General features: G+C 39.3%; 1 protein-coding gene across 1 annotated transcript in view; it reads right to left on the reverse strand.

Annotated features, from left to right (window-relative positions):
* The window catches only part of ACER3 (alkaline ceramidase 3), a 52,005-nt gene that overhangs the window by 10,391 nt on the left and 25,666 nt on the right, over positions 1-15,948 (reverse strand). The window contains exons 4-7 of the mRNA XM_031601086.2: positions 12,714-12,766; positions 10,986-11,067; positions 9,407-9,442; positions 310-368 (exon numbers count right to left, since the gene is read on the reverse strand). Coding sequence (XP_031456946.1) covers positions 310-368; positions 9,407-9,442; positions 10,986-11,067; positions 12,714-12,766 — 230 coding nt within the window. The remainder of the gene's footprint in view (positions 1-309; positions 369-9,406; positions 9,443-10,985; positions 11,068-12,713; positions 12,767-15,948) is intronic.

The following is a 15,948-nucleotide window of genomic DNA, read 5'->3' on the forward strand; positions in this document are numbered from 1 at the left end:
CTGAAATTGCAATTGAAAGGTGATTCAGCATATTCACTTTTAATTCACATCTTTTGTTATATTTTTCCGTGTGTTCCTGAACAGTTACATACAGAACTAAAAACAAAGTTTTGATGACAACTTGGCTTCAAGAAAATGCAAGGAAGTGGGGCATTCTCTTTCAATCAGAGCACTGTGAACTAGCACTGTGTACCTAGTTAAAGAAATTCTGCCACTACTCATTTCCCATGTTATGACTGCCAGAAAAGATACATATGCTAAGATGTACCTTATAATGTTGAGCTACTAGTAGTATGTAATAACACTTACCATAATACTATATAAACAGATCGTAGAACTATAACAGAAACTAGTGTTCCATACATGATCTGTAAATAAAAGCAAAGATAGAGGTCAGCAATGGTATTCAAGAGACTTTATAAAATACTAAATGAATAAAACTGTTTGCATCTTGACTGTTATTTCTTAGCCTGAAGAAAATAGAATCCCTGCTAAATTTCTCTCTGGGTCTACCCAAAGATAAAGTCTATAAAATAGACAAATAGAAACAAGGTTATAATCACACTGTGTATGCAATTATGGGAAAAGACAGTTGTGGAAAGCTGCTGTTTCATTTCTTTGAATTAGAAAGCAAACACTAGGTGGCACTCAGTAAACACCTTGGCTTCAAAACAGTAACTCTCTCCTATTACTTGTTCTCTAACTGTAAATTTTAACCCCTGCTTGCGTAAGCATCAGTTGAAATTGAGCACTTGAAATTTATACTTCCTTCACTTATGTTTAGTATTTTTTCTGAAGGCAAATACTTCAAGAGTCTATGCACTACACCCACAATGAGCATGAAAGAAACTTTCCAGGGAGCATTTGAAATCATCTATTCCCAAATTACTAGGATTCATTCTACATACACAGAGAAAAGGCTGCATGCTCTGAGAAGTCCCACGAGCAACATCTGTCTCACTGTAAGCTCAATGAAATTGAATGTAATGGTCTGACAAATAAAAGGTCAAAGTACTTCTTTCTTTCCTGCCTCGTGATCTTCGAATTACTCTCCATTTCTTTCTCTACAGCTTTAGGATTCACATGATACCACCTCCAAGACATTACAGATTAACAAAGTGAAACAATGGAGTCTGCCATGCCTGCGCAGTGATGCAGAAGCCAATGCAGCACGAAGGATTTTCAGACACCAGTGGCATCACTTTACTGTGACAAAAACCCACTTTAGTGAGTTTTTAAAACCCACTAAACCTAACAGAACAGTTGATTTACATACCAGCATCTTCACCACATCCTGTCAACCTCATCTCTTTCCTTCTTTTAGACTACACTGTCTTCAAGGCTCTGCTGTAACCGGAGCATTCAACTATTAATAACCCACAAGCAAATGCATGCAGCCATTCACCTGACACAAAACAGATTGTTGTAATAGCATTTAATAAAACCTACTGTTCAGAAATCCATAAAGACCACCTTCCAAACTCACTTTAGCTTTAATGATGAGGTTAGTAGCACACACTGTATTATCAGTGCATACATTCTGAACACGACAGACAATGGATTCTTTATGTTTGACAACAGATAGAAGCTCCAATATTGACTGTGTAAAGCCATTCAGCTCAGCAGCTTTCTATTTGCATTCAGCATGAGATAAATAAATTCAGTAACTACACTATTGCTACGTGCATACTGCTCTGTAAACAAAGCAAAACTATTTGGAAAAGCTTATTTGTTCTGTCTTGTACTTTTACACAAAACTGTAAACTAGTTCCCCTGTTGAAGTGCAGCACGTAAATCAGAAAATCTGCTAGGTATGGCCTTAGTATTGAGTGCTGATCAGTGCCATCTGAAGTTGGAAAGGGGATGCAGTGCTGGGACTGTTCACTGCATGTGCTGCTGCAATTCTCCATTGCTAGCAGAGTTTGCCTCTCCATCACACTGACAAATACAGATTAAATTTAAATGTTAAATCACAGAATGGCTCGGTTTGGAAGGGACCTCACGGATAATGAAGCTCCAACCTCCCTGCCACAGGCAGAGCCACCAACCTCCATGTTTAATACTACACCAGGCTACCCAGGGCCCCATCCAGTCTGGCCTTGAACACCTCCAGGGATGGGGCATCTACAACCTTTCTGGGCAGCTGTTCCAGAAACCTCATCACTCTCATTGTAAAGAGCTTCCCCCTGACATCCAACCTAAATCTTCCTTCCCTCAACTTCAAACCATTTCCCCTTGTCCTGCAGTTATCTACCCTTTCAAACAGTTGACTCCCCTCTTGCTTATAGGCTCCCTTTAGGAACTGGAAGGCTGCAATGAGGTTGCCCCACAGCCTTCTCTTCTCTAGGCTGAACAAACCCAGCTCTATGAAGACTCAGTCTGTCTTCATAGGGGAGGTGCTCCAGCTCTCTGATCATCTTTGTGACCCTTCTCTTGACCATCTCCAACAGTTCCCTGTCTTTCTTGTACTGGGGGCTCCAGACCTGGACGCAGTACTGCAGATGGGGCCTCACAAGATCAGAATAAAGGGGGACAATCACCTCCCTGTTCCTGCTGGCCACCCCTCTTCTGATGGAGCTCAGGATACCATTTGCTTTCCAAGCTGCAAGAGCACAGTGCTCTTGAATAGCATTTTACTCATTTCAAAGAGCTTTTGCTTTCCTAACGAAATCCAGTAATTTATTCTAAGAGAGAAGAAGCTCCTGGGAAGGCTCCTTGGCCTGACCTCATTTCCTTGTGGTTCTCATCTACAATTTGCATTGACAAAACACAGTTCTGCAGCATGGTTACAGAAAAACCAACCCGTGAAGCGACAGACTTTTACCAATTTGCTTAAGAGAATCATAATCATTAAGGTTGGAAAAGATCATCTAGTCCAACTGAATGACCTTCAAGCTTTTTCTATGTAACTTCCCTCAGTTTCTTTATACAAGGAAGCAAATAAATAGTGCTAGGTTAAGTCCACGGAAGCACAGTTTAGAGCCAGCCTAAAGCCAAGGTAGAACAATGACTATAAATGCTATTTTTGCAGCTTCTAAAAGCAGGAAAGCTCTGATAAGCTGTAGAACCACTGGCTCAGTATCTCTTAAGGGCCTGTAGAAGGGGACAGGCTTAATGTAGGAAGGAAAAAAGGAACCTTGCAACGACTAAAGAAAAACTTGTCCACAGCTGACACTTCAATTTCTTGCCTTTTCCACTCCCCCACACAAATAGGTTGTAAGTAGTAAAACACAACATTCATGCTTAAAAGCCCATGAAAGACTGGAACAACAAAGTGTTCTGCTCTGTGTGCTTCAATCCTTCTCTTCACACCACAGGCAAACATCCAGGAGGTGTTGCTACAATTTGCACGTCTTATGACAGCTTTTGCTTACTAGGCATCTATAAACAGTGCAGAATAAATTAGTTTATACTTTTGGGAGCAGTGTTTACTTTTATTCCTCTACCACCCATGGATTTACTATTTTAAATATGCCAAAAAAAAAGCATCTCAGGTATTATCTGCCCACCCAAGGGATAAAGTACAAAATAAAATAAAAAATATCTGCTGTAATTCAAGTCTATTCAAATTTCTCAATTCCTTCAGTTCCCTTTGTTGTTGTTCTTTAATGTATCACTTCAGTGACACGTGAACACCCAAGCAAGCTTTGTGCAATTCTGCCTTACAGTGCCTTGAAATTGTAAGCAAAAGAACACCTGCACTATAATTTAAACAAGAGAAAAGAGTAGAACCTTTTCTTTTGTTATCCATAACAGTTTCCCCTCTACTGGAATAGGATGCCCAAGGAGGCTGTGGATGCCCCATCCCTGGAGGCATTCAAGGCCAGGCTGGATGTGGCTCTGGGCAGCCTGGTCTGGTGGTTGGCAACCGTGCACATAGCAGGGGGGTTGAAATTAGATTATTGTTGTGGTCCTTTTCAACCTAGGCCATTCTATCATTCTATGATATGATTATTTCAGCTTCCAAACTTGTATCTTTCCAATGGGGAAAAACTCAAAGTCTTCTTCATACTGAGTATTACCTAGTGAGAAGGACATATATGAAAAGCATGCTTCCCATTTACATATGGGACCCAAGCAATCCAGCACTCAGTATTCAACAGTGTTTCTGAGATGATGTAGAGTTTAGCAAATCAAACAGATTTGTTCTTGTGTACATCAGAAACAAGCTTCGTCCTCCACACCAGGGGAAATGTATAAAACTGGTTCTTCACCTACTCTTCTAGTACAGAAAACCTGTTATTTCCACTTCTATTTCTTCTGCTCCTAGCTTCCAGTCCATTCTCTGCTATCAAATTCATCAGCTTCAAATATTCACGCACACTTCAGGAATCACATTTGCAGATTTGGGGTCTGTGGCACTACTTACCTATTAATATCTCAACCACCTATCAAGAAATAGTACTTGAAGCTAGAAATTGTATTTGAGATTTACAGCAAAGCCATCAGACTTCTACATACTCATGCATTTCTAGGAAAGAAATCCTAGCAGAGGTAAAAAGGAAGGGCAATTCCTACAGTAACACTGAGTATCTGAGAATACTCTTATTGCTGTACAGCACTACACATGGCACCAACAGCTCATTACTGAGCCAACCCAGATTCACCAGGTTTGATATTAATTACATCAATATGACATGCAAGTTACTGCTGCTGCATGGTGCTCAGCAGCCTTCCAGAGCTCTTGGGACACGGTCTGCAGTAATAAACAAAGTTTTCCTTGGTTTCCTGTTCAATGACTCATAGAGCTCATCCTTTGCAGACTCTGAGCATCTTTCCACACTCCTTAAGCTATTGTGCAGGTACAGGTACTTGCCAGAGTGAAAGCTGTACTTGTTTTCTGGAAGCGAGGCTGTGTAACTTAGAGTAAAATTTCACTCAAATCGTTTTACACTTGTTCTTTAGCTAGACAATGCCTGAGTATGAAAAGCTATGTGGTGAAGATATGCCCCGAAAAGGTCATTTTTAACAGATTGCTTGGCAACCTGAGCATGTAGAAAGCAGGAAACCACTGTAAGGTAAAATATCATTAAGGCAAAAGGCTACAACTGGCTGCTGCCTTAGCAAGGAGGACTCTGGAGAGCTGCAGGACACTGTGTGTTGCCCACAGACATTCCCTAAAAAATGGGAAGCTGCAAGTCCAAATGGGTTATGCTGTGCCACACCACACTCTTCATTCAGTTTCAGGCTCCCATATGCAATTCAATACTCAAGTTTCATATTAGCCTAAGTCATTCTTCTTTCTTCTTTTCATTTGTATGCTTAAAAGACCACTGAAGATAATTTTATATTACATTTGCTCAAATGAATCTTTTCCTCTCAGGCTCACTCCCTCTTATCTAAAAAAACTTTAACCTGTAAATCCAGTACACGTGGTTTACTTTTACCATTGCTGCAGAAAATTCACAGGTCATATTATTATGCTGTGATCAGCAAACACATCCAGGCTCTCTCCTCCTTGAGTGATCTGTGCACAGCTTACAACAACAGTAGCTGGTATGTGCCCATCAGTTCTTCCATTCTGAATCATTTCAAATTCTACCCCCTCTTTAGCAGTGTTAGTCCTCCAGGTCTCCCAGTTCATTCTTCATCCTCCTCTGTACTTAGCGATGTCTCTTAGATTCGTATCATCATAAATACCATCAGGATGTGACTCTTTTCCTGCTATAGGTCATTAAATAAAAACACTCCCATAATCAATCTGAGAAAGTCCAGACCAAGTCTGGCTTTCATCATTTCCCTTAGTCATTTTGCACTACTCACTCCCTTACCATATTTGCAATTCTCAAACTGATCTCCTTCTCCAGCTTGCTCTGTTATTCATGGGAGAACATATCAACACTTTTGTAATGTCTATACAAAAGATTTTTTAACTGTGTTTCCTAATGTAGAAAAAGCATTTGTCAAAAAAAAAAAAAGCTGTCAGGTTAGGCTTCATCTAATTTTCTGTTTACCTTTTAACTTTCTCTGTTAGAAATTTGCTTCAAACTCCTGCAAAAGATGACTGTGCAAATAATAAAGGATTCTACATTTATTTCATTATTCATCTACCTAGGCCCATTCGCTGAATGAAGATTTTGAGCCCTACAGTTGTACAACCAGCATCCCACATGGAGCAAGTAAATGAATCTGGATGGAAAATGTTTTTGCAGATGACTTCATGCCTGCAACCAATCTTCCTTCATCTCTTTCCTTCCATAAGCACAAATATACATGTGGTATAAGCACGTAACAGGGATAAGCAACTAATCTAATTTAAAGCTAACTCTGAACGGTTTTAACCTGTTCATTTCCTCATCAGACAGTAAATTGGTGTGCTGGTTGGGAAAGAGGAGAGGTCAATGATGCTGGCTTCAGAACATCTACAGAAGTAGGACCTATGCCTGTTTAGCATGGAAATTAGGTAAAACAGTGCTTTAGTCATAGAAATTTTGATATAAGCAAAACAATACAAGCCTGTAAAGACTAGTGCTATTTTGTTTGATTAATTGATGAAACAGAAAAAGCAAAGAAACAAAAAGCCTACAGATCAGTTTTAAGTGTTTTCTCCTTCTAATGACGTGTAGTGCCCAGCTAACTAAAGTGCACATCTCATTCCTTCCATGGCTGAATCACTGAGACCCTTGCAGACCTGTAATATCTGAATGGAGAATAAGCAGCTGGTCTCTAATTCCACAGTACCATGAGTAACAAATTGAATTCCCTTCATTCCCTTGCTGACAATATGCAATTCATTAGCACAAGTTGGGAAGGAAAGTGGAAAGGAGTTCACTGGGAACTAAAGCTTGGATCCTGTCAACTGAATATAGTGGAATCCTCTCCCATTCTTCATAGGATTATAGAATGGCTTGGGTTGGAAGGGACATCAAGGATCATGAAGCTCCAACCTCCCTGCCACATGCAGGGACACCAACCTCCACATTTAATACTAGACCAGGCTGCCCAGGGCCCCATCCAACCCGGCCTTGAACACCTCCAGGGATGGACAGGGCATCCACAGCCTCTCTGGGCAGCTGTTCCAGCACCTCTCTGCTCTCCACTCTGAGTAAAGAACTTTCCCCTGATATCCAACCTAAATCTTCTCTTCTTCAACTTAAAATCATTTTCCTTTGTACTGCTATTATCTACCCTTTCAAAGAGTCCCGTTGCTCTTCATCTCTAAGAAAAAACACACTGTAACAATAAACAATACCAAGGTGTCCATGGGATTATTCTCCTTTCTCCAACGTTGACAAATGATGATGATGGCCACAAATACCTAGAGGAATCAAATGCTGTTTTACGTCCTAATGCTGCTTTCTCATACAGCTTGGTACTGAGACTATGGGCTACAATATGATGGTACAAACATATTTAATACTTAACCTTCAAGACTATACAACTCATTCAGCTGGAAAATACCTACTGTAATTATGCAGAGGACAAGAATTAGAAAATAACCTTGCTTAGCTGTGAGTCAGAGCAATGTTTCCTCCAGATTTACAACATATTTGGCATAGATAATGAAAAAAATGTCTGCAGTACTTAAGACCTTGGTATTTGGCCATAACTGTATGTTCTGCATAAAAATCAATTTGAAAAGAGTTATAAAAGTTCGGCACTTTTACTCACCTAAATCTTTTCTACATTGATTCTTCATGTATAAGTTATTACAGGGAATTCATACACAGAACCAAACAGAAACCAGTTGCAAAAAATTAGTGCTTTGGGGCAGCAAGTTAAAGTTTCCCTATTTCTCTTTCCAGACAAGTCATAATATTTATCTTAATATCTGTCATATGGAACTATACCTAAGTGAACACTCCAAACTGAGCTACAGTGAAGCTGTGATATACTTATTGCAGTAAATGTAGGTAGACTGGTAATTAGAGAAATAAAACAGTCCAACATCAGTAGTAGATTCCGCTATTGTAAAAATATATTTAAAATCTATTCATTCAACCAGCTCAGTAAAAGTATCAGAAATTGCAATTTTCACCCTGCCTAATATCTTCCTGACAAAAAGAAAACCAGGATGGTAAAATGGAGTTTAATAAACGGGGTAAAAAACACCTGCAAGTCTCTCTTTTTATCTACAGGTAGAGTTAACAATTCATCCTTCTAAGAGAGATCATTTGGAGCAATTGAAAATTTATTTTATTCACCAGCACTTTACTAATCCAGCAACAGGAAGCATGTATCTTTTTTATGACTGCTGATGAAGCACGCACAATTTGACAAGTGACAGCACTACCAATTTCTGAAATTAAGGCTTTAAAGCTGTATCCTGTAAAGAGCTCAGTGAGTTTGCTCGGCAATTTTTTTGCTGTTATTCTTAATAAAAAAGTCATAAAAGAAGGAAAGCTACACATGGCATAGACAAGCAAGCATGACTTCTAAAGCCCTGTGAATGGCCAAGTGATGCATGTCCTAACCTGACACCAGCAGATGCACTTCAATAATTTTGGACAGTGTAGCAACAAAAGAGCCTGTACCAAATGTTTTATTAACAACTGTACAACCATAGAATCGTAGAATCATAGAATGGTTTGGGTTGGAAGGTACCTTGAAGATCATCTAGTTCCAAACCCCCTGCTATATGCTGGGACATCTCCGCTCAGATCAGGTTGCTCACAACCCCATCTAGCTTGGCCTTGAGTGCTTCCAGGGAGGGGACATCCACAACCTCAGTGGGCAACATATGCCAGTGTCTCACCACTCTCACAGTAAAGAATTTCTTCGTAATATCTATTCTACATCTACCCTCTTCCAGTTTAAAACCATTTTTCCTCATCCTGCTGCTACCTGGCCTTATAAAAAGTTCCTCCCCAGCTTTCCTGTAGGCCCCTTCAGGTTCTGGAAAGCTGCTATAAGGTCCCCTTGGAGCCTTCTCTTCTCCAGGCTGCGGAGCACCAGCTCTATCAGCACATTAATAGCAGACAGGACAGAATCAATAGCAACAAGGTCACTGCATAACACTGTAAATATTCTCCATTTAAATACAGCTTGAATTTATACAAATTAAAATTGAATAGTTAAAAAAAAAGAAAGTTGATACTGAAAAAGGGAGAGAAGACCATGGGGCTAAACTGCCTATGCCACGTCGCAGGTTCACAGCAGCCAGTAATAGGATAAAGCAGATCAGGACTCATTAAGGCCTTCCTCTTCTTATGTTTGTTAAACTGATGAAAAAACATGTAAGCTATTAGGTCAAATACTAAAACACCACATATCAAACCTACCAGTTTTTCAGGTCATCAAGTAACAGGATGGCAATGTGACAGGCAGCAATGCTGCCTAAAGACTATGTGAAAAGCAAATGGCATTTGCCTTCCGTTCTTCCTTCCAGCTATAGCAACCTATATGACATTCCAATAAAACAACATGGTTTAAACAAAACCAGCTTCTCCAACAGAGCAAGGCTTACCTGATGGAACACAGGCTGTTTCAATTTTAAGTAAACCTGCCAAGATTAAAAAGAGATAAATAAGTTGCAACAGAGAACAACCATAACATTTCTGATTTAAATGCAGCCAAGGCTTGTTCTGTTAGAATAAAAATGAGGGCCTACCCATATACCATTAAAGCTGATTAAACATTTGAAGTTTCCTCTGGCAAAATCTGGGGTTTCTTCAACCCATTTTAAACTGTGGAGTTATTTTGGAATGTTTGGAAACACAAATAGAGAAATTAACATCTAAGACCTCCTTTAACAGACTTGTAACACACAAAAACAATTAAAATACAGAAATTGCCAGGCACGCTGCTGATAAGCGCTGCAAGAAGATGATGTACTTTGCTTTGATTTGCTATTATGAATGTTTTTGACAATAATATTTCAGTTCTTTTTACCAAAAGCCAGTAGTTAATAGACACGTTGATCACGCAGTTCATTTAAGCTCTACTGCTGGAGACAGAAAGGCAATATGCCCCAGGCATAACTTGCCACAAATGTAAAGAAAAGAAAGCTTAGGAGGTGCAAAAGAGAAGACAAGTCTTTTAAAGGAAAAAGACCTTTATCACTATTTTAATAAAATAACCTTTATCAAAAATAAAGAGATTCCATCTGTGGTTGACAGCCTGTGCAAAAGTCATTTTGTTCAAGCAGGTAGCTGTTTGCATTGAGAATGGGAAACAAGTTAGAAGAATTGAAACCCTGTTGAATCTCATTTCTTAATCAGCAATACACCTTTCTATTTGGGCTGCTGTTTTAAAACATCCCTCAATACAGCAGTTCATTACAGTTCGATTCTTGCAGCCTGATAAACAGGATTATTGTCACTTCTGTCAAAGAGTTTTCCTCAGGGACCTAAAAGGAATCATAGAATGGCTTAGGTTGGAAGGGACATCAAGGATCATGAAGCTCCAACCCCCCTGCCACACGCAGAGTCATTAACCTCCACGTTTAATACTACACAAGGCTGCCCAGGGCCCCATCCAATCTGGCCTTAAACACCTCCAGGGATGGGGGCATCCACAGCCTTTCTGGGCAGCTGTTCCAGCACCTCACCACTCTCTCTGTAAAGAGCTTCCCCCTGACATCCAACCTAAATCTTCCCTCCCAAAACTTCAAACCATTTCCCCTTGTCCTGCAGTTATCTACCCTTTCAAAGAGTTGACTCCCCTCTTGCTTATAGGCTCCCTTTAGGTACTGGAAGGCTGCAATGAGGTCACCCCACAGCCTTCTCTTCTCCAGGCTGAACAAGCCCAGCTCCCTCAGCCTGTCTTCATAGAGGAGGTGCTTCAGCCCTGTAAAAGGATACCTCAGTCCTAAAAGGATTGTTTTCCTCACATTCCTATCCTAGCAATTGGATTACTGTGTTGTTTCCTCTTCGTTTATTCTGTATAGTAGCTTAGAGAGAAAGGTTTCAGTTTACTAAGGCCAGTATGTAATTTTCCCACCAACAGTCATTCTTCACTGAAAGTGGGAGTGACTCAGGATTGCTTGTAGGATAGGAGGCTGCCAACATGCAGGTGAAAATGAAGTATCAGAAAAAGTTACTTACTATGCTGACTATGAAGCTGTACGTTATTAAAATGAAAATCATTGGATAATTGACTGTGTTCTTGTACTTGAAACATTCGTACCTGGAACAGAACATAAAGGAGAGAGAGAACATTTGTCACTTACCACATAAAGGATGTATTTTTCAAAAACAAACAAAAAACCCAACAGTAAGCTTATACATGTACTGAAAATAAACCAATCAGTGGAACATATTGAGAAAGCATAAACATTTTTCAAAAGTGCTTAAGGGGTGATGGGTGACAAATTAGAAATGAGTTTGAAATGCAATGCAAGTGCTCCAAAGCATTACGTCTGTGACCTAAAGTCAGTGTGGGAAAGGATCCACCTTACAAAACAGTGAACTCTTCAGTTCATAAGCTTTTGGAAAAGATACGAGCATGGATGAAAAAGAACAAAAGTGTAGAAATATCTGAAATATAATCTATGAGGCAGCACAATGCGTTACACTGCAAAATGCACTGCCAAAGTAATTGCATGGCCTGAGAGTCACTGGGCTTGAATGATGTATGAGGGAGAATCCCGTGCAGAACCACCTCAACTACCTCCAAGAAAACCAGAATGATTATTAAAGGCCTCCTGAACCAAGCATTAGCTCGTTCTTCACAGCATTTTAATTACTACCAACCAAATATAGTTTTGTTAGAGCTGTATGTGCAGTAACAGAGTTCAGTGCTTTTGAAGACAACAGTAACCACTGCACAAAATGAGTGTGATTATTTTTGCAATTGGTTTTCTAAAGCCTCTTCTTATCCCTTCTCCAATCACACTCAAATCAGACAAAATGAATGCAAAGGCAATTTCAAGGAGACAGGGAGCTACAATGGAAAATTGTAATAGAGACATTATTATTCTGCTCCTCAGTCTGCACAAATCATACTAATGTATGAATCACAAACTGATGGTAATTTCCACAAGATGTAGATTTAGTTCTATCTCAGACCATCTCCATTGCAAGCTACCTGTACCCTTTACAAAAAATATATCCAGTTTGCAAGTTGAATATTTGATCACATGTTCAAAAGCAACAAGACAATTAATTTCTGTCTGCAACGGGTCCTTTTAATCATTTGGATTTTCCAAGCAATGGAAGAAAGTGTATTCCATCCAGGCCTTGAAGCAACAGGCAAGAAAAATAACTTACTGTATCTTTACTAAATGCCACATTATTCCTGAAATTAAACGGTACAGACCATCCTGGCATAGCATTAAGCTGTCATGCATGTTCCAAGACATTCTTCACAAAATTTGCACTTAACGCCCTTTTTTGCTTTACTTTTCCAGATGAGTGAAAAGCAGGTTTAACCAGAAATCTGAAATTTGCATGTAAAGTCAGACTATGTCATAAAAACATAGCTGCAACTAATTGCCACGTTGATAATTTCGTCAGTATTGCTGAAGTAATTTTCTTATGTCAGCTGCTTACACACCAAGTACCACAGCTCTGGTTGGATGCAGTGCAATTCCTTAATGCTTTCCTGCTAAACAAGCACTAGGAAAACATCTCTAAATTAGCAAAAACAAGGATTTAAGTCAACTTGGTGCTCTAATGGCCAAGTCACAATGTTGTACTATTGGCAAAATTGAGATCTCATTGAAAGCAGCAGAAGCCTCAATGTCAGCCTCTCTGTTGAGCTCCACATATGCATTGTAAAATCTAATATTTCAAAAATATTCAGAAAAAAAAAAACATTTAACAAATACTTACAGGCAGTAGACAAAGACACAACAACTGTATATCATTGGCAGTTCATCCAACAGCTACAAAAAGCAGAGACATCAAAACATGAAAACTGCTTTTAACTTGTGTAAATTAATTAAGGAAAGAGAAGACTTAAGAAAATAAGACTTTTACATCATTTCAATTTCCCCTTCTCAAATCAACTTCAATATGAGGAAGTATCAAATCCTATTCGATTACTGAAATGTTACTGTATTAATAAGCTAATTACACTGGATCTTTGGAATATTACATTACATTATGACCACACCACTTGGATCCTGCTTGGTGCAATCACATTCTATAGGAGCTTCTACAATACATTCTATACAAGCTGCTTCTATGCTAGCTTCACAAACTGTAATGATATCATTGCTCCAGAATGTAAAATAAATCTTGAGACCATTAGGAAGCACTCTGAAATATGCTCAAAGGTTTACTTTCTAATTTTGGTAATTTCTGACACTGTTTTAAGTCTGAGATGGCTTTTTCTGGTGATTTGTGGCTTTGTTTCTTTGTTTTTCATGTTCTGACTGCCAAATAATGTCTTTAAATATTTTTTATTATTTTGGAGATCAGTGTTATTTCTCCACCTCAATTTTCATGAAATTAAAACAGTTATCACCAGAGAGGTGATTTCTCAATTACAGGTACACATACACTCTGAATTGTGATGTATTTATCCAAGAGGGGAAAACAAAAAGAAACTCACACAACTTTATAGCATTATTCTATCCTAAAATTTTTCTCAAGGAACACCACCACATTTCTGCTCATAACACAGTTTACTGATTTTCCTACGAAGGACTGAAAATCAGGAAAATGCAAAAGCAAGCGAATGCATCAGTGAAGATCTACTGTTTCTGATGTGTCATGGATCAAACACTAACTGTGAGCCACTTTAGAACTGTTACTCCCACAACACAATGGATTTTTTCCTAAGAAAAACAAGAACCAGACGCAAAGCCGTTTTGATCTATTTCCTCCATCACGCTGAAAGTTGTTGATGGCCATGTTTGTACAGAAACTCCCTTCCCATTACTGGTAAAGGATAGTTAGCTAGTTCATAATCTTGTTTTCCTGTATAATGATATGCCCAACCTGATTCTCCTCCATTTGGGAGCACTAGTCGAATTGCAAAGGCAAAAACCTTCTTTTAGTACTGAATATTTGTGTTGGAAAAAGTGAACTAGCTCTTTACCGAAGATGAATTATCCAAAGCATGAACTATAAAGCTTTCCTTGGGTTTGGTCACAGAAACTTCAGGAAATATTTCACAATACAGCTAAACAGATCTAAGCCACCAAAAGGGCAGATCTTGCTCTTCTTCAAACATACCACCAGCGCCTCTCGAGCCAGCAGACATGTTTGTCTGACCCATGGAGAGCCACTTCTAATAGGTCGATCCAGCACAGAGCTAAAACTGCAGGAAAAAGGTTTTAATCCCTGAATTATAGGGCCGGGGACTGCAATAGGTAGCACAAAGAAAGGATTAGGAACAGTGGGCAGATGAAGCCAACAGACATGCTAGGTGGCACTCTGCCACCAGATGAGTTCATCACCATTGTGATGTCTCAGGGAGAAAAAGAAAGAAGCAATAGCTGAATTCTAGTTGATAATAATAGTTACTGTTAATTATAAGTTCAGTGATACTTTCACCGAGTCTGAAAAGAATTTTCTGCAGGATTAATTCATTCATAGTTCTTTAAGAGCATGAGTGATTCAAGGTCTCATAAAAGAAAGAGAGGGTAAAAAGAATGAGAAATAGTATTTAGAAAATACTTTCACATTTGGACAGCTGTGTATACCCCGAAGTTCATATGCTGGCTGCTTTTCAGGGACAGAACAATAACAGCAAAGAGGTCTCAAAAGATCCTACTTAGGATTTGCTTGCAGAAGAAAATGGCTTCTGTCTCAAAAGGAGTTCATCTTCCCCAAAATGCTGTGACAGGATATCTGGACACAGAAGGAACGTGTATAGAAGGGAACTGATTTAGCTGGTTAAAGAAGTATTTTGGATCCCGCAAACCATGATTGAGCAAATAAAATCAAAAAATAAAATGGAGAAAAAGGCGGTTGCTTCAGGAAAAAAAAATTCTCAGGAACTGGTTTTGAGAGCAAAACTTTAACGTTTCCCTTAATTAAAGCACGTGAATTGACCATTTACAGTATTAAGATTGAAACAAATGTCAAGAAATTCACTTCAAACAGCTGTCAAGAGCTGACTTTGAATCATAACAAGAGAGAAATTGTACAAGAAAAGACTATTTACTAGTTGAAATGTTTCTTCTATGGTGATTCATTGCTTAATAAGCAGAGTATTATGGGCCACTTGCAGATTTAGCTTGGCTGCCAAAATAATAAGTGTACTTTAGCTCACATAAAGCCTTTTACTCCAGTGGGAAAAATGATGCAAGTCATTGCTGCTCCCCTCTCCTGTGCTTCTGTTCACCCTTTATACACCATGGTCTGGAGGATGCTTAGCTGTTCTGATGCAACACCAGAGCTACATGATAAGCAGCAAAGTCACATGGATTTAAAAATAAAAACATAAACCAACCACCCAGGTTTTTTTAAGCCTGGATCATTTTTGTGTGGCCACGCTCACCTGCAAGAAAGAGAGCCCAAGGAAACAGCATGAAGCTGCTACAGGGGAGGTTCAGGTTGGATAATCAGGAAAAGGTTCTTCATTGAGAGGATGACAGGGCACTGGAACAGCCTCCCCAGGGCAGTGGTCATCACTCTGAGCTTGCCAGAGTTCAAGAAGCATTTAGGCAAAGCCCCCAGGGCATATGGTCTGATTTTTGGGTGGAGCTATGTGGAGCCAGGAGTTGGACTTGATGATCCTTATGGATCCCTTCCAGCAGGGGATATATGATTCTATGAAAGAGGATCTGAAAGTCTGGCAGGGTTAGGAACAAGCAGCTGAGAGAAGAGAGATGAAAAGGTGCAAGTTTTTCCACTGAGATAGGATTAACTTATATTAGCTATAAGTTAGGAGGGAGTGGGGTGATGGATCCAGGAAGAAGCTTTCTCCATGCCAGAAAAAAAAGAGCAGCAAATAATTAAATGGTGGTAAGAGAATGCTTCATTGTGACTTATCTCCAGCACATGCTACGAAGTTGAAAATGAGCAACACAGAAGCAAGCATCACTGCAGACTGTAATTTGGATCAAATTCAAGACATCTAATTTTTGGTGTCCATCTACACAGTCTCAGGTCC

The sequence above is a fragment of the Phasianus colchicus genome, chromosome 1 (assembly GCF_987193195.1).
Source record: "Phasianus colchicus chromosome 1, bPhaCol1.hap1.1, whole genome shotgun sequence".
Lineage (NCBI taxonomy): Eukaryota > Metazoa > Chordata > Aves > Galliformes > Phasianidae > Phasianus > Phasianus colchicus.